The sequence below is a fragment of the Homarus americanus genome, unplaced genomic scaffold, assembly GCF_018991925.1.
Source record: "Homarus americanus isolate GMGI-L3 unplaced genomic scaffold, GMGI_Hamer_2.0 scaffold47144, whole genome shotgun sequence".
NCBI lineage: Eukaryota > Metazoa > Arthropoda > Malacostraca > Decapoda > Nephropidae > Homarus > Homarus americanus.
Window position 1 is genome coordinate 1 of NW_024753326.1, and position 15,878 is coordinate 15,878.

A 15,878-nucleotide genomic window follows, 5' to 3' on the forward strand; every position below is an offset into this window, starting at 1 on the left:
TCCTGCTTCACATTTCTCCTCCGAGCGCCATTTTTGGTGTTTACCTCGCTAATGTATATCAACCTAGATATTAAGGAAAGTTGTTTAACACATAAATTAACACGATAATACATTGAACGTAATAAAACCTGACCTAACATACCCAACCTATGGGTATGTTAGGTCAGGTTCTAAAAGGTTCTATGTATTATCGTTTCCGTTTCTGTGTTCAATATCATGCTAATAGTGTGTACAAAATTTTTTTTAAACCAAATCGGACATTTCCTTCTGGTGATAACGGTTTCGAAAGCCTTTACCAAATAATTATACACTTCGAAAAATGGTTACTTTCTAAAAGTAATCAAGTATTGAATAAAATTTTGTGAATTCTTAGCCTTTACTTTCGGCAAACGAAAACATTTCGCTTTGAAGGTAACAAAAATATTACATACGAAACATTCAATTGGATTTTTAATATATAAAATATAAGAACTATAAGTTCATACATACAATAAGAACATGAATAAGTGCTGCAATTATATACAAAAGGTAAGAGTCCAGTAAACTCTTCGATCATGGTTGAGTGGATGCGGGAATCATTGTACCAGAAAGACAGTCAAGTGAGAGATGACAAGTGTCAAGATATAAACCAATTAAAATGGAGTTCCATAGGAAGTAGGTGGAGGAACTGGAGGTCCATAACCGTTGCTGGCACCATTACCATTCCCACTGTTACCGTTGGGTCTATAGCCATTGCTGGCACCATTTCCGTTCCTTCTGTTCCCATTGGATCCGTAGCCATTGTTACCATTCTTCCTTCCGATTCCATTACCGTTGGATCCATAACCGTTTCCATTACCATTCCCTCCATTTCCGTTACCATTGGACCCGTAACTGTTGCCATTACCGTTGGTGGTTGGACCATATCCATAGCCGCCGTTGGGGACGACGCCGATGAGCTCATTGACGGAGTAGAAGTTCTCAGCCTCAGAACAGTCCACGTTGAACCACCAGTCACACACCAGGTACTGCTGGTTGAAGATGGTACCGTTGGGACAGAGGAAGGAGTCCTGCTGGCGTCTGCGGGCGCGGTCCTGGCAAATGTGGAACACCTGACAGCCGGCTTCAGAGGCGGTATCAGCGTAATAGCCTTGCACCGCCTGGTCATCACAGGAGAAGCCAGTGTTAGGTGGAGAAGCCAAAATGGGGTAGTCTTCACCAGGGACGCCACCACCAGGGATGCTCTCCAGCAGAGCAGCAAGTTCATCGTCTTGTCCGTAGCCACCTGTTGGGGCACCGTACCCGGTACTTGGGGGAGCTCCATATCCGTTTCTTGGGGCACTTCCAAACCCGTTGCTAGCGGGTGCACCGTAACCATTGCTTGGATCTCCATTTGCGGGAACGAATCCGTTACTGAAACCTCCACTAGGGGCAACGTAGCTGCTAGAAGGTCGTCTGTCAGCAGCAGATACACCCAGCAGAGCTGTAGAAAAACGACACATTTACTAAACTACTGTATGTAAGGGACATAGTCGTATTAAATTTTACTATGATCTCTCTAAATCTATTTATTTCATTTATTTCATACACAGTTGTAATAATTCTTGAGTTTTAGAGTAACTAATTTCATCTATCAAAGATTGTGTTAATTCAAGTTACAGACAATGGCATTTACGGGTGTTGGTGGTACGGCGCTAATGCACGTAACTCTCACAATACCTGTATGGCAAGAGTTCGAGCCTCGGTTCGGACACTACGCGAGAAGTGTGCTATCCAGTGTGACCCTACCAAACATCACAGGTTTCCCGGTCCCCAGTTTCCGCCTGTACTAATACTGAATAGACCGTCCGAACGGCTAGTAAACTGATAAGTGGTGAACATTATATTAAAAAAAAAATCATGTAGTACCTGTGTTTGGTGGTGTTCTTGTGTAGACGTGTGTAGGGTCGATGGATTTAACATGGGGAGATATATAACTGTACCCTCTGGTAAACTCCCCTCACACCATGTAATATTGTTAAGCTAGTTAGGATTGTAGGGTGTTCGGAAATGTAATTGTCCTTCTTTAAGAAAATATTAAATGAATACAGGAATCGTTATAAGAGTCATCAATTCATCCCTCCCTTTGTCCTGAGTAAATATTATCACAAATGTATTTGTGTTTTGTAGTGATACAGTGAGTCATATATCACCTAGTGTCTAAGTTATTGAACGATATCCATATTCCTACTGTAATTATGGCCCATTCTCCCCCCTCCGGCCTCTAATTCAATCCTCCCCTCCTTCCACCCACACCTCCGCCTTCGCTCATCCACTCCGTTTAAATGTAAAGTAAAGAAAAAAGAGAAGGAAAGTGCAAGATAAAGAAAGTAATATATTAGATTGGGAGTAGAAAAGGAAATAAGTAATAGAAGAAGAAATTAAACAAAGAAATTAATAGAAAATAAAGGCATTGTTATGATACTATATTTTTTTTATCCTTACCGATTAATAGAAGAACTTTCATGGTTGAAAATGAGGCAAAAATAAATTATATAGAGAAGTAGATAGCAGAGTCAGCCAGTGTAAGGAGCCTACTTGAAGATGATGGTGGACGGTGAGTCTCGCTGGCCTTTATACCCGTTCCTTCAACAAGCTCCTCCCACCCACCTTGAGCTCATCCTCTATCTCACCCGCCCATCCCCCTCTTACTCTTGCCTGATTACCAAGTTTGTGAAGGCCAGTTGATGCATATTTATGGATTGTAGGATAACGGCTTTAGTTGCACTGCCCTCACTAGTTCTAATATCCATATATGTAAGAATACCCTGCATTGTTGTGCGCGTGAAGAGTGGATGACCAAGACCGATAACGTCAAATCTAACTTTAGTCATTTTATAGTCTGGTTAACCAAATTATATATATATATATAAATATATATATATATATATATATATATATATATATATATATATATATATATATATATATATATATATATGCAAGTAAATCACTGGAGGTGCGCGTGATCCAGGTATATGCTGATAACCACAAGGAAAAAGAAAACACGAAGTTCCCAAGCGCTTTCGTGTAATTCACATCTTCAGGGGTGAGTACAGACTAAGGAGAAGTACAAAACAAGGCGTATATATACAGAGGAGGGTGAGATCAGGTCCACAATGGTCAGGTATTAGGTAATGACCTAATACCTAATACCTAATCAAACTAGCTTCAACCAAAAGTCTTTCTGTGACACATGGTGATTTGTACACTTCTAAGCTTTTTTCCCAATCAATGGGATGATTATTATTCCTAACATGAACGAACAGTGCACTGCTTTCAGATGCTGTTCTGATATTGTACTTATGCTGTTTGATTTTGAGTTGCAATGCTTTCCCAGTCTGTCCTACATAATTTCCATTACAGTTGCTACATGGAATACAATAAACACTTCCATTTACATTCAAAGTTGGGCTATTCTTTATTAATATATTGATAATGGTTGAGTCATACTTAAAAACAGCATTAATAATTAATAATTTAAGGGACTGAACTAACGGGAGAAATTCATTGCGATAAGGCAAGGTCAAAATATTCTTAACTGTAGGTATTTGCCTGGTTTGAGTAGAATGAAAGGATTTGTTAGCCCTTTTTAAACAATGATCAACAAACAATGAAGGGTACCCAAATTTTTGTGCAATGGAACAGAATGTGTTTCAGTTCTTCTTCAATAAATTCAGCGTCACAAATACGCAAACATCTCAAAAACATAGCAGAAAATACTGACATTTTGGTAGATTCCAGGTGACTCGATAAAAAATGTTTGAAACTGTCTACTTGTGTAGGCTCTCTGTACACCTTAAATTTATAATTATGGCCATTTCTAATGATAAGCATATCAAGAAATGGAAGGGATCCATTTATTTCTCTTTCAATTTTGAATGTAATACTTGGGACAAGATCATTAAGCTTGTCTAAAAATTCTAGTTGGTCACTGTTTCTAGGCCAAAGACAAAGAACATATCTACATATTGTTACGAGTTGGGGATTTAGAATATAGTTAAAAGTCTACCCAGATCCCAACAGGCAACAACAATAAAAAAACAAAGACAATCGGACTATAAAAGGGTAGACAAAGGATGCGAGTTTGTGTTGTGTACAATAAAGTAACATAAATTCCTTAAAAAAATTTTCAGCTTCTTATAAATTACCCTTAACCATACTTAACCTAAACATACGCAACATTGGCTTAACAGTATATACATATTTATACAACATACAATAATTTGAAGCAAGGCGGAGGTGGGGACCCAATATAAGATTACAAATACTTAAGTGCGGAGCTGAGATGGCTGACGAGTAAGGCTGAGTATTGAAGAAGACGGTAGGTAGTCACTGTGCCGTAGGTTTCCAGGATAGGTGATCCTGTGGTCACTTCCCAGAGTGAACTGAACTCTCATCGAACTAGAGCTGATGAGGAAGACTTGGAGGAGGTGACGCAACAACCAGGATATGGAGAAGGGAAACCCCGGAGTGGTAACTAAGACTAGTCATACTCGGGTTTCGTCCCTAGATGGCGTTGCTCGTGGTGCTGGGTAGGTAGATCAGGACAATAGATGGCGTGGTTCGTAGTGCTGGGTAGGTAGATCATGACAATTGATGGCGTGGTTCGTAACAATATCTATACCATGGAGGAATAAAGTCCCCTATATTGGGTAGTAATCTAGCCTCAAAAAACTCCATATAAATACAGGCTAAAGGAGCAGAAAGGCAATTACTCATGCTCATTGTTTCCCTTTTCCCTGTGTGATTTTATCAAGATTTATCTTCATCAAGCAAGAAGAGAACATCCTGGTCAAGAGATTGAGTTCATGGATGGCATGTTCAACAGGGCTCTGATCATGCTGGAAGACAAAATGATGGAGCTATGCGGAAAAAACCTGACTGATTTTGGATTGCCTTCCCCAAACCGAGAAGAACCAGTAGCTGCAAACAGGGAGTTGTTCAGAGAGACAGACTACTCATTTGAAGTTCTGGTGAATTTTCTGGAAGAAAATTAGCCTCACCTGGTGCCTGGTCAAGCAAATGCTTATGAACAGATCTTGCAAGCGATACAAGCGGAGCAGGAAGTTATGATCTTTCTTGATGCACCTGGCGGGACAGGAAAAACATTCCTGATCAACCTTCTGTTGGCCAAAGTAGATCATCAGGGGAAAATTCTCTTGCTGTGGCATCCTCAGGCATTGCTGCAACACTAGAAGGAGGACGTACTGCACACTCAACTTTTAAACTGCCTCTCAACCTCGCTCACAATGAGAATACAGTGTGCAATATCAAAAAAGGATCGGTAAAGGCAAAACTCTTAGAAAAATGCAGACTCAGTCTGGGATGAATGCACTATGTCTCACAAGTTTGCGTTTGAAGCATTGGACAGGACTTGCAAGACATACGAGAAAATGACCAGCTCATGGGTGGCATTACAATTGTCATTGCTGGAGACTTTCGCCAGACCCTACCTGTCATTTCTCGAAACACTCCAGCTGATGAACTGAATGCGTGCCTCAAGGCATCATACCTTTGGAGAAGTGTTCAGACACTCACCCTATCCACAAACATGAGAGAACATCTACAAGGAGATCAGGATGTTGGACGGTTTGCAAACCTTCTACTACAGATTGGGAATGGAACTTTCCCTGTTGATTCAGAAGGACAAATAATCGTTCCTCAAGGATGTGGAAATGTTGTAAAGTCCTCAACTGAGCTCACTAACATGGTCTACCCAAACATTATCCACCACTACAAGGATCACAAGTGGCTGCGTGAACGCGCAATTCTGGCACCAAAAAATGAAACAGTGGCTGAAATCAACATGACTCTACTCAGACAGCTTCCAGGCAGTGAGACCTCATTCAAGTGTGTTGATACAGTAATCGACCAGGATCAAGCAGTCCAGTACCCTGCAGAATTCCTTAATTTTTTGGAACCCGCTGGAATGCCTCCTCACCACCTCACTCACAAGATTGGAACTCCTATAATGCTCTTAAGAAATCTTGAGCCACCAAGGCTCTGCAGTGGCACAAGACTGGTGGTGAAGAACATGATGCCACATGTACTGGAAGCTACAATACTGACAGAAAAAGCTAAAGGAGAGGACGTGTTTATACCAAGGATACCTCTCATCACTGCTGAACAGCCATTTGAGTTCAAGCGACTTCAGTTCCCGGTTAGAGCCAGGGACAGTCCCTAAAAATGGTTGGCGGAAACCTGGTGTTTCCTAGCTTCTCTCATGGCCATTTCTATGTTGGATACTCCAGAGTGGGAACTGGCAAAAATCTGAACATACTTGCTCCTAATGGCAAAACCAAAAATGTGGTCCACCCTAATGCACGACAGTGAGACAATGTGGAGCCTCCCAGAGGGTGGCGTCCTACCGTAGCCTAGCGAAAGAGCCGCCCCGAGGGCGGCGTTTCTGCTAGTAATAATAATAATAATAATAATAATAATAATAATAATAATAATAATAATAATAATAATAATAATAATAATAATAATAATAATAATAATTATAATAATAATAATAATAATAATAAAGAACCATAAATACAAAAAAGAAAAAAAGTTTAAATTGAGAAAAAATATACGTACAGGGGGAATGTTGTGTTGTCAATACAAAAGACAAACATTTGAGACTTTGCAATTATGTGTAAATGAGACAGAAAGTCAGGTCAGAAACCTGGGACTTGGTCACAAATTTTGTGATGCCATATGGCAGTAGGGTTCCACCATTAGACAATACATTATGCTTCCAATACCTTCCCAGGCGGTAGTACCTCCCTGTTTGGTAGCTGCCTACTACCTACTACCAGTGAAGGTAGTAGGTAAAGAACCAATTCTCGATAGTTAGCGTTGGTCACGTACGCTATAGATAGTTCACCAAACATCTCTATACACCGCACATATATAACAGCCAACTAAAAATCATTGAACTCCTTAAGCTAATTTATAAATACTAGTAATTTTCACATCCAAGACTTATCCAGCCAGTGTGAGCCACCATTAGCGTGCAGTCAGGGGCTAGTCCTGATACCGCCTGGCTGGCAACACAGGGTGTTCCTCCGTCAACAACTGGAGGCGCCAAAACAGTCAACTTACTTGCCTCTACCTCCTTGTTCCTTCGTTATCCTTTTATTAATCTATAATACAGCGATATTGTTATACTATAACGGTTTAGCGTCTTGACATCTCACATATCCATGCAATATATATATATATATATATATATATATATATATATATATATATATATATATATATATATATATATATATATATATATATATATATATATAATCTGTTATCGTGAACAATATCATCATTTATTTTTCATTAATTGAATTATTACGTTATAAAATATTTATTGAAATATGTTGAAATTAATTAATTTTGTTGCTATAAAATACTGTATATAGTTAGAGGAACTCCAGCGTCTTCACTTATGTTAGGTAACGGAGACCGTGCGTCATCTTGGGAATTAGTGAATTTTCCCTTTATACGTGTGGCCGATATTTTCTAAATCAGTACAACTTGGCTACAAAGACTCGTACGTCAAATCTTACCAGTAACGTTTGGATCCTTTAGAATGACGAAGGAATATTGGGACCTAAGATGGTGTTATTCCTGCCAACATGACACTCCAAGTATTCTGTAGAACAACTTTAGTCTGTACGACCCTAAATTTTATAATACAAACGATATTAATAATATCCTATGGTATATACATTTCAGATCTGCTTCACAAAGGATGTTTTGTAGGACTATGTTTTTATCCCCTTTATTACCATTACCTAACCATGCTAAATATTATTCTGTACCAGGAGTAGGAATACTAATATTCACCTAAAAACTTTGATAGTATTTAACACAATAATAGTGACAATGTAGTGGACGAGAATAACAACAACGAGGAGTCAATGTAACTATTTTTATGGCTGCTGCTGTGTACAGTTGCTTCCTCATAAACGTACAGTACCACAGCCTGGGAATTTGTGAGATTACAATTACAGTACGAGATGTGACACCGCAGCCCCCTAGTCATGGCGTGAAACGATGTTTGATGAGTCCCCGTATTTCAGTCCTAGTCACTTAGTTGTAACAACAGTGCCTCATAACATGCATCACAGGGTTCGTTCATCTGTTTCCCTGCTTTTGGTTTTATATCTTATCGCAGATGATGAAATGTATCGGGATGTTGTGAAAGATATTCTAATATTATTTCATATGAATAAACGGTGTAATATTACAATAAAGGTAAAGTGTTTGTTGTGTTTGTAGCCAACTAGTGGTGAGACAGCCTGTGTTATTATAATATATTTGTTTGTGAAAATTTGAATTGTAAACAAACACCTGGCAGCATATTCATTTGCCTAATGCCGAGAGAAGGCGACCAATGGCCTGTGTAGGATCCCTCCATTGTTCTTGATTATTATTTTATTCATATGCAGTATGATACGATATAGAAGAGTATACAACAGTCACAGTTTGATGAATGTAGAAAAATATTTAATTACGATTCGTAAACTTATATCCGGTAGTCTCTATCAATAAATGCTTACAAAATTATAATTAATTATTATCATAATCCCCTCTACACTGTCCCATAAACACGTGTTGTATATTGTATTTACCACACCATTAGAGTTCCATGGAATAAGTAATCCCTTTACATTATGGAAGAAGCTGATGCAACAAACTGAACACTGATAATTCCGGGTCACTCCACGTAATCTATTTGAACCATACCTAAATATTGTCATCATTAATCCTGAATGCAGCCCTGGACTTGCAGGCCACCACCAAACAGGTCATAAATTATTATAATTTCGTGTTCCTGGACCCATAATGGCCTACAGTTGAACAGAGGATAAAACACGTTCACTTACCACCGGAGTTACGTCCATCTCATACAAGCCATCAAATTAAGATATTATAATTAGGTATCATTATATATTGCAGTACCTTGGTTGTTATATTGATCAACACATCACCCTCAGTTCATAATGAGATGCACAAATCATTAAAGTGATTTATGTCTCTATCATGGATTTCAGTTTGTGAGGGATGCAGTGTAGCACTGTGGCAGAGACATAGAGTTGAAATGCTGTCAGCAGTGTTGTTTATATATTTCAATTGTCACAAGAACTTTAAGCTAAAGTAAAGTACAAAACATATTATCGAAACGCTGGACGCCTGACCAATCATTACCACCCAGGATGGAGACTTACGGAAAACTCAGATCAAATAACAATGACCCCAAATGGATAAATAATTATTTAAAGAATATTATTGGACAAAGAGGGGCTATAGGTAGGAGAAAAAATCGTGGTGAAGTTTACCTCCGTGATTATTATGAAGTATTGGCCAGGTGGGTTAGGACCGAGATAAGAAAAGCAAAGAGGAATAATGAACTGAACGTAGCAAAGGATATTTTTCAACAGTTTTCACCACCGAAATTTTAAACATGATACCCAAGGCACCGACTACAGTATATATAGCGATAGTGAAGAAATAGAATAACAGAGATGTAGTGACTATATAGTAAGGATGTTAAAAAACAAATAGACAACCTAAAGCCTAATAGTTAGAGAAACTAGATACCAGATGAACAACGATGTTATAGAGAAATCTGATTGAGAAAAAGATTTATGAGTAATGATAAGAAGGTATATTAAACCAAGTAAACATTGTGTATTTGCTCGAAACAAGGCCAACAACGTACAGTACTTATGTTGTGAGCCATCTCTTCAGGAGATCTGTGTCCCAGGAAAGAGAATTCAAAGTAGAATAACAAGACTAATCCCGGGCATTAGGAGCCTTGAGTACAGAGACAGGTTAAAGCATCATAATTTGCACTCCCTCGAGGTACGTAGAGTGAGAGGCGATATGATCGAGGTGTACAAATGGAAGTCAGGGCTAAACAAAGGTGATATAACAAAGGTACTCAAACTATCCAAACAAGAGCGAATTCATAGCAATGGTTTTAAACTCGACAAATTTAGATTTAGGCGCGATATATAAACACTGGTTAGGAATAAAGTAATGGAGGAGTGGAAGAAGTTACTGAACGTCGTCATTAACTCGAACAGGCTAGGGAGCTTTAAATACAGAATAGACGGATATATGAGCGATAGGGTATGGGCTAATAGGCCTGCTGTAGCTTCCTCCATTCTTATGTTCTTACACCTTATTATTATAAGAAAGTGGAAATAGTAAATGATTCATTTCATAAACATCTGAAGTAATAAAAAAGCAATAAAAACATAAATAAATAAAACACCCATGTGATAAATGTTCTTCAGCTTTGGTGTAATAATTACTATTTCTCAAATCAATTGATGGTGTTGTTATTTACATCTGTACCTCTAGCCCTTACACACTCATGTGGAGGCAACTGCACATGTGTGTGTATTTATTGTTATATATCCCTGTGCACTAATCGTCAATATTGTTCTATACAAAAAAACTTTTTAAACTACAGTTCTCCTCTAGGAGTGTAATCTTGCCTAGATTGCTTAGAAATTGCCGGACCGGTCTAAATTAATCAGATAAACTAATATTTAACCTAATGAAAATCTAGTGATGTTTTTGTCTTCATTTTACCTTCATTTATTATCACATCCCTCGATTTTAAATACTTACTAAGTTACGTTACCGTCTGCATAACTATTATTTATCAACTGCAGATCATCTTTAATAATATCGGTCCTGATGGTGACTATTGCTATTTAACAAATTAATTGTGAAAATATAATATATTACATTATTCGAAATCAGCTCCGTCTAGCAGGCCCAGTTATAATCACTGAGGTCTGTCAACTCTTTCCCAAAACTCATCAAATTCTCCAGTGTTCTGCAACCCTAAATTATTTATCCGTGTTATATTTTCGTTACTTCAAATATTTCATTGAACAGAAGGTAATGAAACCCTTACCCGAATATTGCTGTGCACTTTGAACAGTGAGATTAAATGGTGATACTATTTCTGGGGTGGTCTACATCTGTGTGTGTGTGTGTGTGTGTGTGTGTGTGTGTGTGTGTGTGTGTGTGTGTGTGTGTGTGTGTGTGTGTAATAATAAATAATAATAATAATTAACAGTTTTTTGATTGAGCATGGAAGCCGGAAAGTTGAAAATATGCAGTTACATAATTGGGGAATGAGTCTCTTGATTTACAAATAATATACAAGTAACATAAATGATACAAATATGATATGTAATAACTGGGTGGGGAGAAGCTCAAACTACAGAGTATTTCAACATAGTGACAGTGCATAAAGTAAGATTGACCGGGAGTGAATACACTGCTTGATTACAAGTTATTGATAATTTTTACAATGTGTTGGGAATGGGCTGTTCTTATAGCGATCAGTTCGTGCTCGTATTTGCTGGATGCTGTTGTGGTGTGGAACAGCAATTCTCGGACGAGGGATCTCGGGTGGTAGTAGGAGCCGGTGTCGAGGATGAGGTCTTGGTGATGGTCAGTGAGACCCAGGAGGGTCAGTGTGTTGAGTGCTTCTTGATATGTGGAGTAGGAAGGGGAGAAAATAATCTTGCATGCTCTTTTTTGCACTTTTTCTAGGTGTTTACGTTGTGTGGCATTTAGGGAGGAAGACTAGGTAGGGGAGGCATAGATGAGCTTGGGAAGTATGAATGTTGAGTAAACACTGAGGAGCTCGGGGGAAGGACCTCCGAGGGACTTGAGTCGGCGGAGGAGGTGTGTGTTTGTGTTTCTGCAAGTCTGTAAACGAAGCAAATTCGCTTTATCAACCTAAATCTTATAGAAACTTAGGAGAATATATATACATAAGACCACACTTGATAATTAAAATTTTACTGGCAATCAGCAAAAATAATTAAAAATGTTTACGAAACCATTATCACTAGAAGTCGTTTGTTGATTTTCTTTATTTTTTCTATACTTTTTTTATGATTTTAAGTATATTAACAGAAACGTATCCTGCTTCACATTTCTCCTCCGAGCGCCATTTTTGGTGTTTACCTCGCTAATGTATATCAACCTAGATATTAAGGAAAGTTGTTTAACACATAAATTAACACGATAATACATTGAACGTAATAAAACCTGACCTAACATACCCAACCTATGGGTATGTTAGGTCAGGTTCTAAAAGGTTCTATGTATTATCGTTTCCGTTTCTGTGTTCAATATCATGCTAATAGTGTGTACAAAATTTTTTTTAAACCAAATCGGACATTTCCTTCTGGTGATAACGGTTTCGAAAGCCTTTACCAAATAATTATACACTTCGAAAAATGGTTACTTTCTAAAAGTAATCAAGTATTGAATAAAATTTTGTGAATTCTTAGCCTTTACTTTCGGCAAACGAAAACATTTCGCTTTGAAGGTAACAAAAATATTACATACGAAACATTCAATTGGATTTTTAATATATAAAATATAAGAACTATAAGTTCATACATACAATAAGAACATGAATAAGTGCTGCAATTATATACAAAAGGTAAGAGTCCAGTAAACTCTTCGATCATGGTTGAGTGGATGCGGGAATCATTGTACCAGAAAGACAGTCAAGTGAGAGATGACAAGTGTCAAGATATAAACCAATTAAAATGGAGTTCCATAGGAAGTAGGTGGAGGAACTGGAGGTCCATAACCGTTGCTGGCACCATTACCATTCCCACTGTTACCGTTGGGTCTATAGCCATTGCTGGCACCATTTCCGTTCCTTCTGTTCCCATTGGATCCGTAGCCATTGTTACCATTCTTCCTTCCGATTCCATTACCGTTGGATCCATAACCGTTTCCATTACCATTCCCTCCATTTCCGTTACCATTGGACCCGTAACTGTTGCCATTACCGTTGGTGGTTGGACCATATCCATAGCCGCCGTTGGGGACGACGCCGATGAGCTCATTGACGGAGTAGAAGTTCTCAGCCTCAGAACAGTCCACGTTGAACCACCAGTCACACACCAGGTACTGCTGGTTGAAGATGGTACCGTTGGGACAGAGGAAGGAGTCCTGCTGGCGTCTGCGGGCGCGGTCCTGGCAAATGTGGAACACCTGACAGCCGGCTTCAGAGGCGGTATCAGCGTAATAGCCTTGCACCGCCTGGTCATCACAGGAGAAGCCAGTGTCAGGTGGAGAAGCCAAAATGGGGTAGTCTTCACCAGGGACGCCACCACCAGGGATGCTCTCCAGCAGAGCAGCAAGTTCATCGTCTTGTCCGTAGCCACCTGTTGGGGCACCGTACCCGGTACTTGGGGGAGCTCCATATCCGTTTCTTGGGGCACTTCCAAACCCGTTGCTAGCGGGTGCACCGTAACCATTGCTTGGATCTCCATTTGCGGGAACGAATCCGTTACTGAAACCTCCACTAGGGGCAACGTAGCTGCTAGAAGGTCGTCTGTCAGCAGCAGATACACCCAGCAGAGCTGTAGAAAAACGACACATTTACTAAACTACTGTATGTAAGGGACATAGTCGTATTAAATTTTACTATGATCTCTCTAAATCTATTTATTTCATTTATTTCATACACAGTTGTAATAATTCTTGAGTTTTAGAGTAACTAATTTCATCTATCAAAGATTGTGTTAATTCAAGTTACAGACAATGGCATTTACGGGTGTTGGTGGTACGGCGCTAATGCACGTAACTCTCACAATACCTGTATGGCAAGAGTTCGAGCCTCGGTTCGGACACTACGCGAGAAGTGTGCCCTCCAGTGTGACCCTACCAAACATCACAGGTTTCCCGGTCCCCAGTTTCCGCCTGTACTAATACTGAATAGACCGTCCGAACGGCTAGTAAACTGATAAGTGGCGAACATTATATTAAAAAAAAAATCATGTAGTACCTGTGTTTGGTGGTGTTCTTGTGTAGACGTGTGTAGGGTCGATGGATTTAACATGGGGAGATATATAACTGTACCCTCTGGTAAACTCCCCTCACACCATGTAATATTGTTAAGCTAGTTAGGATTGTAGGGTGTTCGGAAATGTAATTGTCCTTCTTTAAGAAAATATTAAATGAATACAGGAATCGTTATAAGAGTCATCAATTCATCCCTCCCTTTGTCCTGAGTAAATATTATCACAAATGTATTTGTGTTTTGTAGTGATACAGTGAGTCATATATCACCTAGTGTCTAAGTTATTGAACGATATCCATATTCCTACTGTAATTATGGCCCATTCTCCCCCCTCCGGCCTCTAATTCAATCCTCCCCTCCTTCCACCCACACCTCCGCCTTCGCTCATCCACTCCGTTTAAATATAAAGTAAAGAAAAAGAGAAGGAAAGTGCAAGATAAAGAAAGTAATATATTAGATTGGGAGTAGAAAAGGAAATAAGTAATAGAAGAAGAAATTAAACAAAGAAATTAATAGAAAATAAAGGCATTGTTATGATACTATATTTTTTTTATCTTTACCGATTAATAGAAGAACTTTCATGGTTGAAAATGAGGCAAAAATAAATTATATAGAGAAGTAGATAGCAGAGTCAGCCAGTGTAAGGAGCCTACTGGAAGATGATGGTGGACGGTGAGTCTCGCTGGCCTTTATACCCGTTCTTCAACAAGCTCCTCCCACCCACCTTGAGCTCATCCTCTATCTCACCCGCCCATCTCCCTCTTACTCTTGCCTGATTACCAAGTTTGTGAAGGCCAGTTGATGCATATTTATGGATTGTAGGATCACGGCTTTAGTTGCACTGCCCTCACTAGTTCTAATATCCATATATGTAAGAATACCCTGCATTGTTGTGCGCGTGAAGAGTGGATGACCAAGACCGATAACGTCAAATCTAACTTTAGTCATTATATAGTCTGGTTAACCAAATTATATATATATATATATATATATATATATATATATATATATATATATATATATATATATATATATAGAGTTACGACCTCAAAAGCCGACTGGAGATCCTACGTTTGTAATCCCACCTGGCCTAACACCTTCAGCCTTCGTGGTCCAACAACAAATATCATTAAAAATTTTCACTGTTCAACCCGTTTTCAGTTGCTCTTAGCTTGAAGTTTACTTTAGAAAATATAATAAAGACAATTTTACTATTTACCAAAAAGATAAGAATAATGGTTTAAGAGAGGACACAATTTATATTTATTTATTTTTAAGGGGATTAGCCCACCCGGGCAAGGGTCAGTGACCAAAATCGGGGCCTGGGGGGCGAAAATGTAATAATAATAATAACAGTAATAGTGATAATAATAATATTAATAATAATAAAAATAATAATAATAATAATAATAATAACAATAACAATAATAATAATAATAATAATAATAATAATAATAATAATAATAATAATAATAATAATAATAATAATAATAATAATAAAAATAATAAAAATAATAATAATAATAATAATAATAATAATAATAATAATAATAATAATAATAATAATAATAATAATCTATATACAGTATATACAGTAGACTGTATATAAAGCAAAGAAGTCTGTCTGTCTGTCTGTTTGTGTGTCCAACCGAGAATCTCAGAAACTACTTTACCGATCTGGACCAAACTTGGCATGGGTAGCAAGTGTCATGTGGGGATCTCAAAAAACTCCAACCAACCCGATCCGACACACCCAACCCGACCCGACCCGACACGCCTGAGAGAACCAGAGAAAGAGAGAGACTAACGTAGAAAAATCGTATTCGCTCCTATGATTTACAGCTATTTTGATCCTTAGGTTCTCTTTCATTATGGCTTACTTTTCTCTGCATCTAACCTCTATCCGTTACACCACACAGAGGTTGAAAAGTTGTATCCCAACCCAAGTATTATACCTAATTTTATCAGCTCACTCGCATTACAGCTTACTTTTCTTTGATCTCTAACT

General features: G+C 38.4%; 2 protein-coding genes across 2 annotated transcripts; both read right to left on the reverse strand.

Annotated features, from left to right (window-relative positions):
* Positions 1-432: 432 nt before the first annotated feature.
* Positions 433-2,558, reverse strand: LOC121855330 (pro-resilin-like). Its single transcript, XM_042350224.1, has 2 exons — positions 2,464-2,558; positions 433-1,462 (listed from the first exon to the last, which is right to left on the reverse strand). The coding sequence occupies exons 1-2, from the start codon at positions 2,483-2,485 to the stop codon at positions 633-635; spliced, it is 852 nt and encodes a 283-aa protein (XP_042206158.1). The 5' UTR covers positions 2,486-2,558; the 3' UTR covers positions 433-632.
* Positions 2,559-12,400: 9,842 nt separating this feature from the next.
* LOC121855331 (pro-resilin-like) lies at positions 12,401-14,525 on the reverse strand. Its single transcript, XM_042350225.1, has 2 exons — positions 14,431-14,525; positions 12,401-13,430 (listed from the first exon to the last, which is right to left on the reverse strand). The coding sequence occupies exons 1-2, from the start codon at positions 14,450-14,452 to the stop codon at positions 12,601-12,603; spliced, it is 852 nt and encodes a 283-aa protein (XP_042206159.1). The 5' UTR covers positions 14,453-14,525; the 3' UTR covers positions 12,401-12,600.
* Positions 14,526-15,878: the final 1,353 nt, after the last annotated feature.

What these genes read in the sequence shown, in the direction of transcription:
- LOC121855330 (XM_042350224.1), bottom strand. Translation starts at nt 2,485, where the DNA reads ATGAAAGTTCTTCTATTAATCG. An exon ending in GAAAGTTCTTCTATTAATCG is followed by an intron (nt 1,463 to 2,463) that starts GTAAGGATAAAA and finishes GTTTTTCTACAG; the next exon opens with CTCTGCTGGGTGTATCTGCT.
- LOC121855331 (XM_042350225.1), bottom strand. Translation starts at nt 14,452, where the DNA reads ATGAAAGTTCTTCTATTAATCG. An exon ending in GAAAGTTCTTCTATTAATCG is followed by an intron (nt 13,431 to 14,430) that starts GTAAAGATAAAA and finishes GTTTTTCTACAG; the next exon opens with CTCTGCTGGGTGTATCTGCT.